Below are 22,098 nucleotides of genomic sequence, written 5' to 3'. Positions count from 1 at the left end.
GGTGTGCCACAAACGGTGGCGGAAAGCCAAGTCAATTTACTTAAAGCTGCTATAAAGCAATAATATGTCCACATTTTAATGACCTTTCTTTTTTTTATTATTCAGACAGCCAGCAATGGGTAGAAGGCTCCCAAAAGAAAATTAGTCTCTGTGACACATCTAGGGGCCGCAATCTGCATTCAAAGATGTTCCTAGAAGCTTTGTCATTGGTCGGAATAAAACCTGGTTCGCAATGACTAACCAATCAGGAAGCATACAAGGCATATCGACCAATGACAGATCTGTGCTAATTTCAAAGGTTTAGGGAAACAATTGAAATGTACTTTGATACTTGATCATCCTACAGACCTACAGCATCACACAACATATTATGTAAGCGACACGTTTCGAGCTTGTAGATCTGCTACTTTTAGCTGTTTTGGAATTTGAATCCTGAAAAGGATCTTAGTAATTCTCTCTCTCGCTCTCTCTCTCGCTCTCTCGCTCTCGCTCTCTCTCTCTCACCCACCAGGTATTGAAGCCAGTGGTTGGTCCAGAGGTGAACCAGGGACTGGGCAACAGAAGACTCATCAACTTCTCCTTGTCTGGTAAAGGCTCCCATATTTGGTTCCATTCCATTTTGTTTTATCCTATCTCACTCACTCACTCACTCACTCACTCACTCACTCACTCACTCACTCACTCACTCGCATCGTATTGTGAGATTGTAGATCGGCTACTTTCAAATGGCTGAAATGTATATAGGGGTGGAGTGGGAAGTGTAGCCTGTGTTTTGTAATAATAATCAAAATGCATAAAGTAACTAACTAGTAACTAAACTTTTCAGACAATTGTAGTGGAGTAAAAGCATTTTCCAGTAATTCATGAAAAAATCTAAGAAAAATCCAATTTCATAAATTAGAAAACAAATAAGTTTAACTACTAGTGAAAATAGCCGATCTACAATCTGTAATGTGGCGTGAAGCGTTGCGCTGTGAGCTTGTAGATCTGCCATTTTCACTGTCCTGGGTCAAAATTGTCTTTTGGGTCATGGACCGGCTAAGATGTTTGGGAACCACTGATGTGAATAACACATATCTTCCCAGGGTAACTTATACCTATAATACTTTGTTAGGGATAATAATAATAATAATAATAATAATAATAATAATACAACTTTATTTGTATAGCACCTTTCATGACATGAAATGCAGCTCAAAGTGCTTTACAGATCAATGGAGAAAAAAAGAAGAAAATAAAAGCCAGGCATAAAACATTAAAATAATAGAAGTAATGCAATACAGTGAGGACATGAATAACAAGGACTTTAAAGAATTTGAATTAAAAGCAAGATTGTAGAAATTGGTCTTGAGCTGCGAACCAAGTGGTGCAACTCCCGTCTATTGGTTCTCTGTATCGTTCCAATTTGTATCGTTCCAATTTCTTCTCTGTATCGTTCCAATTTCTTCTCTGTATCGTTTGCGTCCAGCAGGTGGCAGCCATGTCACATACTTCTCTCGTTCCAATTTCACGCATGCGCACACCACTCGTGCTCATGATACATGATACATGATACATGCGGACATTGCTGGATGTAGAAGTGGTTGCACCACTTAAAAATCTGCAGGGGCTGCCTGTCGAAGGTACAGTGGAAGTTTGCTCCACGCCGTCGGCCCGTAGAAGCATTAACCCATTTTGGGCGGGAACCCCTTTTGGTGTTAGCATTATGTAATGCTTTAGCTATTGAAAAATAGCAGATCTACAAGCTCATAGCGCGTCACTCGGTGGCGCGCTATGAGCTTGTAGATCTGCTATTTTTGAAAAATCGAAGAACGACTGACGTAGAAACATAGCTTTTTGAGAAAACTGTCGGGATGTAGAAGACATTTTTAGAATCTGATCCCAGGTCAGAATGGAAAACTGTCAGGATGTAGAAGACATTTTTAGAATCTGATCCCAGGTCAGAATGGAAAACTGTCAGGATGTAGAAGACATTTTTAGAATCTGATCCCAGGTCAGAATGGAAAACTGTCAGGATGTAGAAGACATTTTTAGAATCTGATCTCAGGTCAGAATGGAAAACTGTCAGGATGTAGAAGACATTTTTAGAATCTGATCTCAGGGCAGAATGGGTTAAGGGAGCGATAAAACGTGCCTATAGTTCATTTTCAATGAGACCTTGAGACCGTTTTAGCTCGGAGAAGTCACGGTGCGACAACGCAAGCGTATTTACGTGAGCCCGGTCCCGTGAATTTGTTGTGCGCGTGCTCGTTTCGTGCACACGCCCGCGACTCACCGGACCTGGATTTGGTTTAGCTTTCTTTTTTACGCTTACGTTGTCGCGCCCCTCTTGAGCAGACCTGTAGCAGACCTGTCGTTGATCCAGACCCTCTTGATCAGACCTGTAGCAGACCTGTCGTTGATCCAGACCCTCTTGAGCAGACCTGTAGCAGACCTGTCGTTGATCCAGACCCTCTTGAGCAGACCTGTAGCAGACCTGTCGTTGATCCAGACCCTCTTGAGCAGACCTGTAGCAGACCTGTCGTTGATCCAGACCCTCTTGAGCAGACCTGTAGCAGACCTGTCGTTGATCCAGACCCTCTTGAGCAGACCTGTAGCAGACCTGTCGTTGATCCAGACCTGTAGCAGACCTGTCGTTGATCCAGACCTGTAGCAGACCTGTCGTTGATCCAGACCTGTAGCAGACCTGTCGTTGATCCAGGCAACAACGCCTGCGTTCCTCGCTCCCCATTTGCAAGGCCCTTTATTAAGCTGCTTGCTTGCTTCATCGTGTTTTTTAGTTGCCATTTGTTTAGGCACAGCGAGCAGGACAACAGTGGAAGACCTGAGGGTGGGGGGGGGGGGTTTGGGACATATTTAGGCAGGCAGTCATGGCGGTAGGAAGGTGCGAGACCATTGAGAGCTTTATAAACAAGTACAATTATTTTGAAATCAATCCTAAAACAACTGGGCGGCGGTGGCTCAGGGGTAGAGTGGCTGGATGGTAACCGCAGTTCGAACCCGGGCTCCCCCAGAGTTAGTGTCAAAGTGTCCTTGAGCAAGACACTGAACACCTAATTGCTCCTGATGTGCTGATTGGTGCCTTGCATGGTTTCCGCCGTCATCGGTGTATGAATGTGTGTGTGAATGGGTGAATGTAATGCACAATCTATGTAAAGCGCCTTGGATAAAGGCGCTGTATAAATGCACCATTTACCATTTAAAACTGGAGTAATATGGGTTAGGGTTAGAAGCTCAAGGACCAAATGCTAATAGCGGTGGCCTATATGGGTTGCCATTCAATAAGTACGCACTTATTAGAAAACAACTTAATAAAAATATGGTGGTCAAAATAAACTGTGCATATCTTTTGTGTTGTATTGTTCCACTTAATTTTGCAGGTGTATATGCAAAAGGTAAAATTATGTAATTTAGATAGCATATTATTACAGTATGTCGACATAGCACTCTATAGTGTACTGTATACTCATATAGTTTCAATGTACAGACACCGTTAGGCGGATGTTAGGTTCTTTAGCTTATGATGCTTCTATGTATTTGATGGATTCCCTGGTGTTGTGCTTGCTTATACTGTAAAGACGATTTTTGGTTTGTATTTGGTTTGGAAAGGAAAAGGCTTGGAAAGACAGGAGCTGAACGTGTGGCCTGTGGCGTCGTATACGCTCGCTCATACATTTTTCAGAACTCCCTTTAATGTGTGCCTCTATTGCCTTCATGTATTTTTCATTCCAAACCACTTTGGCAATCTCCCTGTCTACTGCTGCTTTGACATTGAAGGAGAGAGAGAGAGAGAGAGAGAGAGAGAGAGGGAGAGGGAGAGGGAGGGAGGGATGGATTATGTATAGTTGTAAACAGTGATCTTATCATCTGTGATTAAAGGGGACAGCTTGTGTGATGTCTTTAACTTAAACCCTATATATACTGTATGTCTCTGCTGTCGGGGAGAAACCACCTAACTCCAAAATGTTCAGTTTTTCAGAAAATGAAAAATACACGTTTCGGGGAAATGATTAAGAAGACCTTATGTGTTATATGTGAGTTTATATATTGTCAATTGTTACTTGCATAAGAGGGAGGGAGGCGGTGGAGTTAGTTGCTTTAGCAGACAGTCTGAGGGTCCAATGGAGTTGAGAGGTTTTGTCCAAAGCGCTTTTTAATACTTTCCATTGGTTCAATATATTTTTTTAACCAGCACTCTAACGTCAATAGCACTGATTTATGCAAAAAAAAAATGGAGTTAGGTGGTTTCCTCCCGATAGCAACGAAATTATACCCGATCCCCCAGGGTTCTACACTACACTAAGGTCCGCTCCTTTTTTCCCCCCTCTCTCTACACTAGATCTTTTGGTAGATCTATAACCCGTCTCAAAGCACCGTTGTGCTTGTAGATCTGCTATCTTTGCTTCATCTCTCTATCAGCTCACGGGGTCCTTGACCTGAGACATGTTGAAGACCCCTGATATATAATAATATATATATATAGTGAGCGGCCAGTGGCCAACAGTAGAGCTCACAACACGTTCTGAGCTTGTAGATCTGCTATTTTCATAGCGATTTTCAGAGCTATTTTTCCATTGGATATCTTCACCACTCCCTAATATTTTAGTCTAGTTTTCATTTGTTGACGGAATTCTCACTATTTGTCTTATAGTTTGTCATCATAGCTTAGTTTTTATTTAGTTTTTATTCAGTTTTCGTCTGGGAAAAAACCTATCGGCAACATTTTTCGTCAGTATTTTTCGTTGTCAACAAAATCAACAATGTGACGGTTTGTTGTTGCTCGTTTGCAGACCTCCAGGCCGTGGGGCTGAAGAAGGGGATGTTCTTCAACCCCGACCCGTACCTGAAGCTCTCCATCCAGCCTGGGAAGCACAGCACGTTCCCCTCGCTGGCCCACCACGGCCAGGAGCGGAGGTCTGGCATCGCATGCAACACCGTGAACCCACAGTGGAGTCGAGAGGTACGCGCACGCACGCACACACGCAGCATTGAAGCCGTCTTCACAGTGTTGAGTTCAAAGTCAACTCCATGATTGAAGGTATATAGCTTCCCAAAAGAGAGACATGGAGAACGCTAGAAATATTCTCCTTGTCATTGACATTGAAGGAGAGAGAGAGAGCTTTTTAATACTTTCCATTGGTTCAATATTTTTTTTTAACCAGCACTCTAACGTCAATAGCACTGATTTATGAAAAAAAAAAGAAGAAACCTACACTACACTTGGTCCGCTCCTTTTTTCCCCCTCTCTCTACACTAGATCTCTTGGTAGATCTATAACCCGTCTCAAAGCACCGTTGTGCTTGTAGATCTGCTATCTTTGCTTCATCTCTCTCTCAGCTCACGGGGTCCTTGGCCTGAGACACGTTGAAGACCCCTGATATATAATAATATATATATATATAGTGAGCGGCCAGTGGCCAACAGTAGAGCTTGGTTGCACTTGGTTGTCACCCAAATCCGTGTGTAGTGTAAACGTTCGTTATCCATCCGTTATCCAACCGCATATTAGGCCTGAAGACGCTTCTACAAATGCCTTCTAAATGCTAACAGTTTTCTGGAGAAAAAAAACCCATGTTTCTATATGTCAGTCGTTCTCAAACTATTCCATGTCAAAGACCCCCGACATTATATCTAATTGGCCGCCGACAATACGAAAATGTGTTGTTCCGCAGGGACCCGCCCAGAAGCAAAGATCTGAGTTAGAACATTGGCTCTGAAAGCATATATAATCAAAGATTTGCGCCACATTTTCACGAATTTTCAAAAATAGCAGACCTGCAAGCTTGTAGGTCTGCTATTTTTCAATAGCTAAAAGTATAACATAATGCTTAAAACACCAAAAGGGGTTCCCGCCCAGAATGGGTTAATTATATCATCCTTATTTGTAGATCCGCACCGACCGCGGGGATGCACGTGGGATTGCATATGGATACAGTACTCGTACAAACAAAGGAAAAGAGACGTCAGCCAGAAGGCAAAGCTCTCTGTTTCTCTCACATATACTGTATATATGGTCATGAAGTTTGGGTCATGACCGAAATAATAAGGTAGCCGAAATGAGTTTTCTCCAACGGGTGGCGGGCATCTCCCTTAAGAGATAGATAGATTCGCCTGGAAAGGGCATCTGGTTAGGATGCCTCTCGAGTAGTCTCCATATATAGGGAGGTCCTCGATGCACGTCCCACTGAGAGGAGACCAAGCCCCCAGCCCCCTAGACCTCAATTTTGAGGTCTAGGCTAGGCTAAGCTTCCGCTCGAGCCATTGAGTTATAATTATACTTCTGGGTGCCGGGGGCGGGGCTAGCGCTCCAGTTTGGTCTCTATCCTTCTTTATACTCTATGGAGGACACTCCGGGGCAGACCAAGGATCAGATGGGAGGATTACATCGGCCTTGGAACGCCTCGGGATCCCATCTGGAGCTCTCTGGTGGAGCTGTTGTCTCCGCGACCCCGACTACGGATAAGCGGTTGAAGATGGATGGTTGGCTGGATGGATCTTTTCTTGAGTTTATATTACACAATACTTACTCTAGCCCTTTCCAATCCTGCATCCTGCACGTCAGGTGCACGATTGAAAAAGGCTAACACTAACTAAGGCTAAAAAGGCTAACACTAACTAACACTAAGACTAATAACAACTAAACTAAAACTAAGCGTACCAAACCCGCTCTAAAAACTAACTAAAACTGACTGAATTAGAACAAAAATATACTCAAAACCAAAACTATTATAAGCTCGATCTGTAGTATTGAACATGTTCCTCGTTTATTTTTTATTAAGAGAGCTGCAGCCAAATGAGAGAGCAGTTTTCTAGCCCATTTACACCCAAGGACGCGTCTGTGTCACCAATCATTAGTCACTTCAGCTGTTGAAAAATGGCAGATCTACAAGGTCATAGCGCGGCACGCGGAGTGCCACGCTATGAGCTTGTAGATCTGCTATTTTGTTGAAAAATCGTGAAAATGTGTGCAAATCTCTGAATACGTATTCTTTCACATTGAACCTTTTTAATTCAAATCTTTGCTTCTGGTGGGGTGGGGGGTGGGGGTCCCCTGGAACAAATTATTTTCAGATTGGGGTCGGTGGCCAATTTAATTCTGGGGGTCCTAGACATGAAATAGTTTGAGAACCGCTGACATAGAAACATACGTTTGTTTATTTTTTAGAAAACTGTCACGACATTTTGTCAAATCTGGCCTCAGGTCTAAATGGGCTAGGAAGGAAGGAGTCCGATGATGATGATGATTGAGTCCCTTGATTGCGTCCCTTTGTGCTCCATCGCCGCACAATGGGGATTTGATTGGCCGAGACTCGGAGCACCCTTATTCAATCAGCCAGAGCCTATTGGGTCCGAGAGGCAGCAGCGTTGACGGATCGATCTCGTCCGCGGAGACCACGTCTGCTCCATGAAATTAGAGATCGCCCCATTGATTTTCAACATGTACCACCGCCCACCTATAGACCCCCCCCCCCCCCCCCCCGCTGTCTTGTCCACGGAGGAGGCTAATTGCTTTCATGCCCTTGTTTTGTATTTCTGTTACATTGCATGCTCTCCTCGCCTCGCTCCGTGCTTGTGTGTGTGTGTGTGTGTGTGTGTGTGTGTGTGTGTGTGCGTGCGCGCTAACCCATTTAGATCTGACCTCGAAATTAAAAAAAGAAAATCAAAATTTTGTAGCACATTTTAACGATTTTTCAAAAATAGCAGACCTACAAGCTCGTAGAGCGCCACTTGGTGGCGCGCTATGAGCTTGTAGATCTGCTATCTTTCAATAGCTAAATTATAACATAATGTTTAAAACACCAAAAGGGCTTCCTGCCCAAATGGGTTAACTCCATCCAAATGACATGATGATGACTTGAGATGTGTGCAGGTTGCGTAATATGTTTCCCGGAAAATGATCTCTTTGAGAGGAGTGGGAAGAACGCTGATTCTCTTTCTTTTTTTTTTGTAAACTTTATTTTTACATTTCTTTATCGTTCATACATTTTGTCATTACATTACATTACATGTAGCTGATTCTCTTTCTGTCACATCATTACACAGAGCATATTCTCCTCGGCTGCTGATTTGAGGTCTATATACAGGGCTGCACACAACTTTTTTGGTCTAGTACTCAGAGGAGCACCTGGAGGAGTTTCTTGGTGCTCCTAAAATGCGGCGACCCGTCTCGCCGGATGGATAAAAGAGGGATGAATAACTTATAGCAAAACAATATTTATTGGATTTAGCCCTAGAATGGCTCTTGTTGTAGATTCATCCCATTATTAAAAAAATCTAAATTAGCTAAAATCTAGGTCCATGTGTGGTCCAGCCCTATGGAATGCATATTCTAATAAAAACAACTTAACACTTCCTAAGGATAATATGAGCATCAAAGCAATATTTAGATTTTTTATTATTTTGTATTTAAATAACCGATCTACTAGCTCACAACGTGTTGCGACACGTTGTGAGCTTGCAGATCAGCTATTTTTTTAACATGCGACACATCGTACGGCGAAGCATACATCAGGCTTCCCTAGTTCCCTTTTGTTTTTAGATGAGGCGACGTACGTAGTCAGACAGTCAGACACACATGGCTCCTCGGTGCAAAAATAAACAGTGTACACTACCCGACTTTACGATAATAAGGGACAGTATGTCGAGACACGGTGTTCATGTTGGGCAGCAGCAGTGCCAGTCCGCTTTAAACTCTTCCCACTCCACTATGTCGGAACTAAAACCTTAGTACCCGTAAAAAGTCGGTGGCCGGTGCCTAGGCTGTGAGAGACGCTAATATGGTTTCTGCCTCGGATTCGGGTTCTGAGACGGCATCGCACACGAGCAACCATGCTGCTCCAGCAGCCGGAAAACAAACACAAGCACAGCGGCAAATGGGAAGAGTGCAAAGCATCCAAAGCATGCCCTTTTACACCGGGGACTACAGTAGTTTGCTATCTGAAACGGAGAAGACGAAACTATTTGTATCAGGTTTTCCTGTCAACCGCCCTCCGCCTCCTCCCAGGCTCCCAGCAGAAAGCAGCATGGAATCCTCCCCCTTTTGAGTAAGGACGCGCTGTGATTGGCCAGTAGCCACTTTGAGTGGCAGTCGGTGGGAAATGCTCTCGCCACAGAATGTACTAGTATTCTGGCCATAATAATCATTCTAGGCGGCCCCGGCTGTTGGTACGCAGAAGCGCTTCCCGGCAATTGATTGACAGTGCATTTTGAATTTTTACGACGCATGCGCGGTGGCGCACCACTTATGTGCAGCCCTGTCTATATAGGCTTGTGCTGGCTGTCGGGCAGAGACCTAGATACTGAGCATGTGTGTGCACCCGAAAATACACCGCGCAACACGCCACACGCAGCCTGACATGTGTCGAGAGGTTGTAGATCGGCAGGTTTCTTGCACAACAAACTATAAATAAGGCTTTTTATGTCCAAAAGTTGTGTTAGGGGTGCTGCGTATTCCTATCATACACCCTCCCATCCTCTCCTCTCCATATCACCACCCCTCTCCTCTCCAGTCCATATCACCCCTCTCCCCTCCCCTCCCCTCCTCTCCATATCACCCCCTCCTCTCCACTCCATATCTCCCCTCCCCTCCCCTCCTCTCCATATCACCCCTCTCCTCTCATCTCCTCTCCATATCACCCCTCTCCTCTCCACTCCATATCACCCCTCTCCCCTCCCCTCCTCTCCTCTCCATATCACCCCTCTCCTCTCATCTCCTCTCCATATCACCTCTCCTCTCCATATCACCCCTCTCCTCTCCATATCGCCCTTCTCCTCTCCATATCGCCCCTCTCCTCTCCATATCGCCCTTCTCCTCTCCATATCGCCCCTCTCCTCTCCATATGGCCCCTCTCCTCTCCATATCACCCCTCTCCTCTCCATATCGCCCCTCTCCTCTCCATATCACCCCTCTCCTCTCCATATCACCCCCCTTCTCTACTCTCCTGTCCATATCACCCCTCTCCTCTCCATATCTCCTCTCCTCATCTGCCCTGTCCTCATCACCCCTCCCTTATCCTCTCCTCTTTTCACTCTTTCCTCAACATCACTGTCTCCAGGCAATTTAAAATGTACAATTTAGGCATTTAGTAGATGCTCTTAAACTATACGGGAACCCCTTTTGTTGTTTTAACTATTGAAAAATAGCGCTACGAGCTTGTAGGTCTGCTATTTTTGAAAAATCCTGAAAATGCGGCACAAGTCTTTGAATAAATATTCTTTCAGATGACTTTTTTTTATTTCGACGTCAGGCCTAAATGGGTTAATCCAGAGCCATTTACAGTAAGCAAGAACAACACATGGTAATACATAAAAACAGTACCGGTAATCAAGAATCATACGTTAGCTAGGAACCTATAACAGTGGAATATATAATTAAACTATATGTGCACTATAGTATAGTCTCTCTCTCTCTCTCTCTCTCTCTCTCTCTCTCTCTCTCGCTCTCGCTCTCTGCTTCGAGTGTTTCACTGCCACCCTCCCTCGTCATCTTGTTCATCCTCTCTCTCTCTCTATCTCTTTTTTCCGTTTGTCCTTCCCCCCCCCCCCCCCTCCATCTCCTCAGCTGATCTTGTCTTAATTCGTTATCTCTCCATTTCCCCACAAGTTCTATTTCTGCTGTGTCGTGCAATTCAATACCGTTGCAACTGGACACACCTTGTAATCTCTCTCTCTCTCTCTCTCTCTCTCTCTCTCTCTCTCTCTGCAAACTGCTGCACTCATGGCTTCCAGTGTCTCTCTTCCTCTCTCTCTCTAGCCTGTATAGGGGAAACTGACGGCCGGGGGGGCCACATGCGGTCCCCACCATCACTTACAGTATGTTATGCTCGTAGCGCGCCACCGAGTGGCGCGCTACGAGCTTGTAGGTCTGCTATTTTTGAAAAATCAAAGAATGACTGACATAGAAACATAGCTTTTTCAGAAAACTGTCAGGATGTAGAAGACATTTTTAGAATCTGATCTCAGGTCAGAATGGGTTAATATCCGGACATTGATATATTATCGATGTCAGCTAATTACTAGTATTGCAATGTTGTCTTTTTTATGTCCAATGTATTTGTATTTAGTTCATGAAGTTAACATAACTATAACTAAATGCAGGGCGACAAAGAGAGAATCGACCGGGTGCCCGATGGAGGTGCCAAATAGTTTCAAAATAGACTTCAAATATCAGTGGGACTGGAATTGCTGAAGAAAAGGCGGCGATTCGAGCACTCAAAATGTTGTGAAAATGAGGAGAGGGTGGAACTAAAGTTTCGGTGTGGGAATTCTTCTACTGTACCCTCTACTGTACTGTACTGTCACTGTACTGTACTGTCTGTACTGGCACACCCAAAATCATCATATATACAGTTAATATGTGCGTGTGTTTGTGTGTGTGTCAGGTTGCGCACAGGTGGTGGAAAACAACCATGCTATTTTTGTGCTCAGACCCAGGCACCCAGGCACACGCCCACCCAGCCAGCCAGCCAGCCAACATAGCTCCGTATAAGGGAGTGGTTGCACCACTCAAAAATAATTTATTAATATTTTCCTAATCCAGGGGAAAATATGTCGTGATCTCACGTGATTCATGGGTGTACTGCACACTTCTTTGTTTTGCGATAATTGTATTCTCTCATTTCTGGCTGGCGTGGTACGATAATGTTCTTAAAATAAATAAAAACAACAACTAATGTAATATTTATTTCCCACCTGGGAACACCATGGTGGGAGGAGAGGAGAGGAGAGGAGAGGAGAGGAGAGGAGAGGAGAGGAGAGGAGAGGAGAGGAGAGGAGAGGAGAGGAGAGGAGAGGAGAGGAGAGGAGAGGAGAGGAGAGGAGAGGAGAGGAGAGGAGAGGAGAGGAGAGGAGAGGAGAGGAGAGGAGAGGTGGGAACGGGTGTGAAGAAGAGACGTGTAGAGGGAAGGAGGAAAGGAAAGCGAGGAGTGGAGGAGACGAGAGGAGCTGTGAGAAGATAAGAGGCAAATAATTGGAGGAGGGCTGAGGAAGCGGAGAGGAGAGGAGGGGAGGGTCGCAGCTGTGTGGAGGATAAAAGATTGGAAAGGGGGAGCAGGAGAGCCGGATGAAAAGAGGAGTGGGAGGGAAGATAGGGAATGTCGAGAGAGAGAGAGAGAGAGAGAGAGAGAGAGAGAGAGAGAGAGAGAGAGAGAGTGCACAATGCACAATCTTTCCATAGTTTCTCGAGATAGTATAGCCTATTACTCAAAGTAACACAGCACTGTTTACACCTTTATTGTATTCCTATGTATATGCAATATTCATATGCACGCACATTGTTTTATCTTGATTGTCTTGTTCCACTTTTGCTTTGGCAATGTTAACATCTGTTTTCTCATGCAAACAACGCTCCTTTGGGGAGAGAGAGAGAGAGAGAGGTTGAGTGTTGAAGCATGGATAATGAGACACTTGTTTCCTTCTCTCCGTGCTAGCACAGAGACAGTGAGCCAATGCCATGCAGTAACAAACTGAACTGGCTGAAAAGCAAGTCGAGCCACAGTCAAAATCTGATGAGTGCTCATTTTACTCTGAGAGAGTGTAAGAAATGGACCCCCCCCCCTTATGCAGTGGTGTAAAGCAGTGTCCGGGGACCCCCACAGGGGTCCCTGAGGGAGTTCCAGGGGGTCCCCATATATAGGTATGTCCTAATTGGTACATTTGGTTCCATTTGTATACTCAGAGTAAAATGTACGTTACAATATTATTGCTACAATAGAAATTGGGGTCCCAGAGATAGAAATGTCGTTAAACGTGGGTCCGTAGGCTAACGCATGTCAAACTGGGGGGGGGGGGGGGGGGGGGGGGTCCTTGAAATTAAAATGGTTGAGAATCACTGCTAGAGCCATACAAATCTTCTCTTAAGGGGGTCCCTAGCATATATTTTAAAATGGGGTCCGCGGGTTAATTAGTGTATCGCTGTATTGATTATTTATTGAACATTTGAGTACTCCCCCCCCCCCCCCCCCCCCCCCCCATGGCAGAAAGTCATCACTGTGGCAGATGCGGTTGCTACAGTATACTTTTACATTGTCACAGAACAAAAAACATTTCTTCTTCCTTCAGGCAGCTCTCCTCGGAGAGATAAATTTAGACCCGGGAGGGAGCCTTCCTATCCTCCTCCTCCCCCAGCCCTGCATCCCCTCCTATCCATCAGAAGAGCCTCCCTATATCTTCATCTGCATGCCCATCTACACGTTTGGAAATGTGTCATCCAGCCTCCTATAGCCTGTCTTGTCTCCCTGTAATGCCACACGTTTCCATTCATTAGTCTATCCCATTATAACCTATATATGAGGCTACAAATGCCTTCTGAATCCTAAAGTTTTTCCTGGGGAAAAAAAAGTTTCTCTATCAGAGGTGCTCAGAAAGGGGTCCTTGACAAAGTATATGTACTCTGCCACAGACCCCCATTTCAAATATTGTGTTCTGATTTTGAAAAATAAAAATAAAACAGGCAGATCTACAGTACGGTACAAGCTCATAGCACAGCACGAAGTGACGCGCTATGAGCTTATCTGCTATTTTTTTCTCCCAAATAGCCAAAGACATAATAACGGTTAAAATGTAGTTGCTGCAGTCTAAAGTGACATACAGATTAATTCCAGGTTTTAATGGTTTATATACAATACATGACATGATGGTGTTTAGATTGTGGGACATTCCTGTTCACCTTCTCCTCCTCTCTTTCCTATACTCCGCTGTGTGTGTGTGTGTGTGTGTGTGTGTGTGTGTGTGTGTGTGTGTGTGTGTGTGTGTGTGTGTGTGTGTGTGTGTGTGTGTGTGTGTGTGTGTGTGTGTGTGTGTGTGTGTGTGTGTGTGTGTGTGTGTGTGTGTGTGTGTGTGCGAGTGTGTGTGTGTGAGTGCGTGCGTGTGTCAGCGCTCGCTGGATAGAGTCGCGGCAAAGCGAAGCCTGGCAGAGATAGAGAGACGACATTTAAGAACCGTGTTCAGAAAACTGCTCAGGGAAGGGGGGCAAACAATTTGAGTGTGAATGCAGAGAGAGAGGGAGAGAGAGAGAGAGAGAGAGAGAGAGAGAGAGAGAGAGCACTGTTTACACCAAATGACCTCGGTACATAGAAATACTGTTCACAATAGCAATTACATTTGAATTGCCGCTGCTTCATAAATTATACAAAGTGCGTGCAAAACATCAAATGCATTTTGTTTAATTGGATTCACGAAAAACCTCCATCAGTGACTCAGTGGTATAGAGAGATCTACAGAGTACTTCCAATGGAAAGGCTCAGTGCCAAATTAAAAGAGAGAGGAAATAACTTTATGAATATATGGCAGCCGCTGATAGATTACTTGCCCAGGGATCTATCTACTGTGATTTATAAAGGAAGTGATTCATTCATTGGATTGGAGAGCCCCAGCTGTACTGTTGCAATTTGCCTTCAGATGTGCCCATGTGTGTTGTGTATGTATGTATGTGTATATATACAGTATTTGTATATATATTTTTCCCCTAATGAATAACTGACTGTATGGTGTATGTGCTGCTCGCCAGTTTGTTTGTTTTGTTCTGTTTTATTGTATTGTGCTTTTAATGTATACCTTTCTAGTTTGTCTCACTTTATCTGTATATCCTATATCTACTACTCAGTCTAGAAAGGGTCCTATATCTACTACTCAGTCTAGAAAGGGTCCTATATCTACTACTCAGTCTAGAAAGGGTCCTATATCTACTACTCAGTCTAGAAAGGGTCCTATATCTACTACTCAGTCTAGAAAGGGTCCTATATCTACTACTCAGTCTAGAAAGGGTCCTATATCTACTACTCAGTCTAGAAAGGGCCCTATATCTACTACTCAGTCTAGAAAGGGTCCTACTGTATATCTACTACTCAGTCTAGAAAGGGCCCTATATCTACTACTATAGGAGAAAAGCACCTACTATAAAGAAAGCACCAGTTTGACGTATCAATGGGCTTTTCTTTCCTCACTTTTCTTGAGGTGGAAAAAGCACCTCTTTTGTTGAATACATAACGAGATAGACTAGTCCTGCATGTAATCACTCTTCTCTCTGATGCATGTCCTTTGTCGTAACTGCATTCTACTGTATATGGTAATTCAATTACCATTAATTATTGCATTTAATGCATAATTCATGGCCCAATTACTAGAGCTGTTTCAGCTGTGTCCTTGCCTCATTGTCTCCGCCAGTCCGCAGGCATGGGGAGAATCAGAATCAGAAGCTTTTATTGCCATGACATTGCCAGGAATTTGGTTTGGTGGACAGCAGAGTGCAGTTACAACATTAGGACAAGTGCAAAACAGGACAACAGTGCAATGAATCGTGAATAATTCTAAAGTGCAGAGAGTTCAAGTGTTCAGGTCAGACTCAGATAGCACAAGTCAGTACATATTCACTCTGTGTGGGGATGGAGGGAGGATAGAAGGATTGTCTGTCTGTCTGTCTGTCTGTCTTTCTGTCCACCACTGTTGACCTCGTTGCTGCCAAACTGTGCACACAAACTCCCTGAATGTGTTGTGATCAACCTGTCACCATGGCGCCACCATGAGGCAGATTTTTGCAAAAACACATTATTTAACAGTTTCCGTGCTTTGAATTGATTAGTCCAGGTTAATGTCGCTGCCGTATCGGACATACGCAACTTTTGTTTTATGTGTTTAATCCGCCGCAATGTAAAAAATAAATAGAAAATCCGTCATCGCCGCGGAGAAAGAGAAGAGATGCATCTGTTTTGGTGAGGAAAACGGAAATCGTCACATGCTGTGGGCTGCTAGGGCTTCTGGGAAATTGAGGCCAACGCAAACGAATGTGGTTCAACGCCTCATGGAGGAGGGTCCTGTGCTGCGTCTTCCGGGTGTACCAAGATGGCGGGTGGTCCGGCCGTTCATAACAAACGGGGGAAGCTTTTTTCGCTCGATTTTCGCGGATTAAAAGCCCAAATAATTCAGCGTATGCTCTAAAGGTAATACAACAATCTCGGCAGTGAAGGGGGGTTGATTAAAAGTCTGGTAAATCGTTTTCTGCAGTCAAACTGTTAATGAATGGTAGCCCTGTATCTTTGTATCTTCATGTCGCTGTCTTCCAATGGAAATGAACGGTAGGCTGTATCTTTGTATCTTCATGTCGCTGTCTTCCAATGGAAATGAACGGTAGTCTGTATCTTTGTATCTTCATGTCGCTGTCTTCCAATGGAAATGAACGGTAGGCTGTAGCTTTGTATCTTCATGTCGCTGTCTTCCAATGGAAATGAACGGTAGGCTGTAGCTTTGTATCTTCATGTCGCTGTCTTCCAATGGAAATGAACGGTAGGCTGTATCTTTGTATCTTCATGTCGCTGTCTTCCAATGGAAATGAACGGTAGGCTGTAGCTTTGTATCTTCATGTCGCTGTCTTCCAATGGAAATGAACGGTAGGCTGTATCTTTGTATCTTCATGTCGCTGTCTTCCAATGGAAATGAACGGTAGGCTGTATCTTTGTATCTTCATGTCGCTGTCTTCCAATGGAAATGAACGGTAGGCTGTATCTTTGTATCTTCATGTCGCTGTCTTCCAATGGAAATGAACGGTAGGCTGTATCTTTGTATCTTCATGTCGCTGTCTTCCAATGGAAATGAACGGTAGGCTGTATCTTTGTATCTTCATGTCGCTGTCTTCCAATGGAAATGAACGGTAGGCTGTAGCTTTGTATCTTCATGTCGCTGGCTTCCATTCAAAATAAACGGTATGCTGTAAATTTGTATCTGCCAGTGTGATACTTGAATTTTATTAATTATATCAACGCCTCGGGATCCCCCAGGAGGAAGTCACTAATGTTGCTCTGGAGAGGGAAGTCTGGAGCTCTCTTGTGGAGCTGTTGCCTCTGCGACCCGACTACGGAAGTACGGATAAGCGGTTGAAAATGGACGGATGGACACAGGTCTAAATCGGTCTTTAAAAGTAGAATCTCCTCTCTGTTTGAACACACAGAAGTTCACCTTTGTGTCTCTGCCGACGGACGTGCTGGAGATCCAGGTGAAGGACAAGTTTGCCAAGAGCCGACCGATCATCAAGCGCTTCCTGGGGAAACTCTCTGTGCCTGTTCAGAGACTGCTGGAGAAACACGCCATCGGGTATGCTGTGTACTGTACACGCACGCACGCATGCACACACACACACACACACACACACACACACACACACACACACACACACGCACGCATACACAATTATACAATATTTGTCAGTGTTATGCTTATTTTTGTCATTTATTACCACTCTCTCCACAATACAATCTGGATTGTATTATGTGCAGCTGTGATAATGTCAAAATGTAGCTTCCTTCCCGGGTCGCATCTTTACATTCTCAGTCAGGGCCAGACTCGCAAGCCCACGCTGTTACATCAAAGTACTATTTGCGCTGGTAAGGCGCATGGAATTAATGTCTTATTTACTAAGGCAGTATGCTAATTATATTATATTGCTTTGCTACCACATTCTGGTATAGCATTCTGCATTTGAAGTGGAGCAGTGGAATGCTGTAATTTGTTTGCGAGTTAACAAAAAAACAACAACGTATAATGCTGACTTTAACGCAATGTAATTTCAACTGGGTGTAACAGAATAAGTCAGCAGTCTTATTGCCGTATCGCCACCACAGGCTTTCTTTTGCCTGTGCTAACGTCTGCTTTTTAGAGGTGGAGAAATTGTACACAAAGTGTGTTATAAATAAATCCAGCAAAAATGTGTAAATAACCTCACAGAAACCTTGTGATCTCCATATTTCATATATCTTTCTATGTTTGTTTTTGTTTTGTTTTTCATAAATGAATGCACTATTTTATATTTTTGCTGTAGGCCAGGGGTATTCAATTAGATTAGGCCGGGGGCCACAACTGTAGAATGATTGTGTGTGGGGGGCCGCACAGTGTGCACGCGAAGCGTGGAAATGTGTGGGTTCTCAAAATGCTTTTTGTGCTCAAACACGAAGATTTATGTATATTTCCGCACAGTAATGAGCAGGATAATATGTCTATACAGGTATATGCTACCTTAGAATAGATGTAGGCCTAGACCTATTTGACAGTGCATAAACAGCATTGCTTTGACATTAACGACCATCAGCAGGACGGACACACACAAACACACACACACACACACACACACACACACACTCACTCTGCTGTGGGCAGTTCAGAAACACGTCCACGACCACCAGTGACATCATCGTTAGGCAGATTGTTTTTTTAAACAAGATTTATTTACGTGAGAATAGTTTATCAGACTATAAAGATCAGATTACATAGAGCAGTGATTCCAAAAGTGGGGTTCGGGGTCCGGGGACCCCCAGGGTCCTTGAGGCAGTTGGACCCTTATGGGTCTGTAACTCTGAGAGTGTACAAATGGAACCAAATGGACCCTAACAGGGTTTATTATCGTGAGAATGATGGCTTCCATTTTCGCATTGCAACTTTTCAGGACTAGAAAGCCTGCAGTTTCTATTAGCTTGGATTCTCCATTGATGTCACTGTTGGGTGGGTTTCTGAACTGCCCACAGCCCTCCTATGTGACACAGACCGAGTAGAAAATAAACTTGCCATTTTATCATGATTATTAGTAGTGAGGACCTATTATATGAAGATAGGTTGAAAAGTGGTCCTTTAATGATTACCGTCATTATGGTAATCTCACAATTAATATCGCACACACCATATCTGTAACTTTTATTAGCCCTCTTATTATTCTTTTTTTTTTTTTTTTTATTGTTTATTTTTTATCCCACGATTTTGTAACCCAGTTTCCTTTTCACCCAGTGCCAATTATCTAATGTAATCCTGGGCGCTACACTTCCTCTGCCAACCTGGGGGGGCAGCGGACTGACCTCATGCCTCCTTCTATGCATGAGGAGTCCAAGCTGCTTCTTTTCACCTGACAGAGGGGAATTTCCCCGGCCGGACGTAGCGCGTGGAAGGGACACATTATTCCGACCAGTTCCTTTCCCCTCCATCAGGCGCCCCGGCTGGCCAGGGGGAGGTAGTTTTAAAGACAAGGATTACGGCATGTTTTTATGAGGGTATCTACCCTAGGGGACACGGGGAGAACATGCAAACTCCACACAGAAAGGCTTTTTTTAATTCTTCCAGGGGCCACAAGGGGGTGCATGCGGCCCGCGGGCCGCCAATTGAATACCACTGCCGTAGGCTATTAGGTTGCAATTTACAACCTGTATAGTGGATTCTGCTGCATGAACAAAATGGACTGTCTTCCGGTCAGGTGCAGGCAGTGGTGGAAAGTAACTAAGTACTTTTACTTAAGTACAATTTTGAGGTATTTGTACTTTACTTGAGTATTTCCAGTACTTTTACTTCTATTCCACTACATCTCAGAGGCAAATTTTGTACTTTTACTTCACAAACTTTAGTTACTAGTTACTTTGGCGATTTAAATTTTGATTAGAAAACATACATTAACCACTTCAACCCTATTAACATTTCGGACTATACATTTCGGCCATTACAAGCTCTCAATGCGTCGCGACACAATCCTAAACCTAACCTCACAGGCAGCCACGGGTTAGTGTTAACCTGCCACGCATGTCGGGGTCCACGGGTTAGTTTTATCCTGCCACGGGTTAGTTGTAAACGGACGCGCATGTCAAGAGGGACGGTGTTGTCGGACCAATGCTGTCCAATGCTGTCTGTATATGTCTAACCAACATATGCAACATATGCACCCCCTCATATGCACCAACATTATGCACCCTCCCCTTTCCTTCCGTAACCCACTGTTCTGTCTGTCTGTCCCTGTCTCCTGTTCCGTCCGTCCGTCCGTCCCTGCCCTCGTCCCCTCTTCTGTCCGTTCCCGTCCAACAGAGACCGCTTGGTGACATACTCTCTTGGCCGCAGGCTGCCCACGGACCACGTCAGCGGCCAGCTGCAGTTCCGCTTTGAGCTGACCACCTGCATTCACCCAGGTATAGAACCTCCATGTTGTCTTTGAGCTGACCACCTGCATTCACCCAGGTATAGAACCTCCATGTTGTCTTTGAGCTGACCACCTGCATTCACCCATGTATAGAACCTCCATGTTGTCTTTGAGCTGACCACCTGCATTCACCCAGGTATAGAACCTCTATGTCTTTGAGCTGACCACCTGCATTCACCCAGGTATAGAACCTCCATGTTGTCTTTGAGCTGACCACCTGCATTCACCCAGGTATAGAACCTCCATGTTGTCTTTGAGCTGACCACCTGCATTCACCCAGGTATAGAACCTCTATGTCTTTGAGCTGACCACCTGCATTCACCCAGGTATAGAACCTCCATGTTGTCTTTGAGCTGACCACCTGCATTCACCCAGGTATAGAACCTCCATGTTGTCTTTGAGCTGACCACCTGCATTCACCCAGGTATAGAACCTCTATGTCTTTGAGCTGACCACCTCCACTCACCCAAAGTCAAAATAAATTTGTTCTCCGCATTTGACCCATCTCTTGGAGCGGTGAGCCGCAGCCAAGGAGCGGTGGGTGAGCTGCAGCCGAGCCGCGCTTGGGAATCATTTGGTTAGTTGATTTGAGCCCCCACCAATCCAACCCTTTGATGCTGAGTGCCAAGCAGGGAGGCATTGGGTCCCATTTTTACAGTCTTTGGTATGTCCCGGTATGAACCTCCATGTCTTTGAGCTGACCAATCCAATCCAATCCACTTTATTTATATAGCACATTTTTACAACGCAAGGTTAACACAGGAACAGGAAAATAAAAAACGAAATCCATTAGCTAAGACACAGAAAAGCAACAGCAAGAAGAACACATGGTAAAAGCCACAACACAAACAGAGACACATCACTGAAACATCCCAGACGCAGCAGCATCAGCAGACAGTGAAACAAAACATGGACCATAGAGACACTCAACTGGAGTTAGCCATGGAATAAAGGTGGGTTTTGAGATGAGATTTAAAAGTCTCAATGCTCTGTTTTTCCGAAATGTATTAAAAGCTGGAAATGACAATGTGACCGGCAGGCGGGTTTATTACAGTGTACATACAGTAGCTTTCCTATTATGAGACTAGTAGGAAATAAATGTAAAAAGTTATTTCGCATTAGCGGTGAACAATGATATGAAGGATTGGTTGAAAATGGGTGAGAGTGGTCCTTTTGAGTGAATAAACACTAAGGGACTTCATTATGAATGACGTGGGTTGTGCGTCTCCTCTCCTCTCCTCTCCTCTCCTCTCCTCTCCTCTCCTCTCCTCTCCTCTCCTCTCCTCTCCTCTCCTCTCCTCTCCTCTCCTCTCCTCTCCTCTCCTCTCCTCTCCTCTCCTCTCCTCTCCTCTCCTGTCAGATGACGAGGATGTCTCTCTGGTCATGGAACCGGCGAGTCCTCTCCCGGAGGACGACAGGAACGGGACGGGGGACAACGTCCCAGAGAACCTCCACGACGACGACGACGACACGCTGAGCCTGGGACCCAACATGCCCGACCTTCCCCTGGACGGAGCGCCCGAAACGCCGTCGGAAACGCCCGGTGACGACCACCAGCCCGCCGGCGGCTCTCCGTCGTGTCGCCGTCGTATCCCCCCGGGCGAAGACGCCGGCCGCCTCTCCTCTGCCGGGCAGGAGGAGGAGGAGGAGACCACCGCGGAGGACGTCGCAGCGGAGGATGTTCCTCCGCTGACCGAGGGGAGTGCGCCGCTCGGGGGGGAGGAGGACCCCCAGGCGGACGCCGCGGGGGGAGAAGGGGCCGCGGCTGAAGGTATGGGCGAGGAGGAGGAGGAGGAGGAGGAGGAGGAGGAGCGGGGAGAGGAAGGAGGCGGAGCTGATGGCATGCGGGAGGAGGAGCAGGAGGGGGTGTCTGGTCCGCCGGCTGAGGTGGAGCTGGCAGGTAGGTCTGGGAGTGGTCTGGGGTCTGGGGTCTGGGAGTGGTCTGGGGTCTGGGGTCTGGGAGTGGTCTGGGGTCTGGGGTCTGGGAGTGGTCTGGGGTCTGGGGTCTGGGAGTGGTCTGAGGTCTGGGGTCTGGGGTCTGGGAGTGGTCTGGGGTCTCGCCGTTCTGCTCACCATCTCACCATTCTATTCGGATTCTTGGGGTCACGATTCGATAAAAAAAAAAAAAAAAAATCAAAGCAATTCTCGATTCAGATTCTAATCAA

At 45.2% G+C, this 22,098-nt stretch overlaps 1 protein-coding gene across 1 annotated transcript in view; it reads left to right on the top strand.

The window, feature by feature from the left end:
- hecw1a (HECT, C2 and WW domain containing E3 ubiquitin protein ligase 1a) overlaps positions 1 to 22,098 on the top strand; it is a gene marked incomplete at both ends in the record, with an annotated part of 107,132 nt that overhangs the window by 45,244 nt on the left and 39,790 nt on the right. Inside the window, 5 exons of the mRNA XM_083777707.1 lie at positions 512 to 587; positions 4,791 to 4,960; positions 16,940 to 17,082; positions 19,822 to 19,922; positions 21,294 to 21,833. Of these exons, the coding sequence (XP_083633833.1) occupies positions 512 to 587; positions 4,791 to 4,960; positions 16,940 to 17,082; positions 19,822 to 19,922; positions 21,294 to 21,833 (1,030 nt within the window). The remainder of the gene's footprint in view (positions 1 to 511; positions 588 to 4,790; positions 4,961 to 16,939; positions 17,083 to 19,821; positions 19,923 to 21,293; positions 21,834 to 22,098) is intronic.

This window comes from Protomyctophum parallelum (genome assembly GCF_964188405.1).
Source record: "Protomyctophum parallelum genome assembly, chromosome: 12".
Lineage (NCBI taxonomy): Eukaryota > Metazoa > Chordata > Actinopteri > Myctophiformes > Myctophidae > Protomyctophum > Protomyctophum parallelum.
This window is presented reverse-complemented; position numbering and strand designations above follow the sequence as displayed.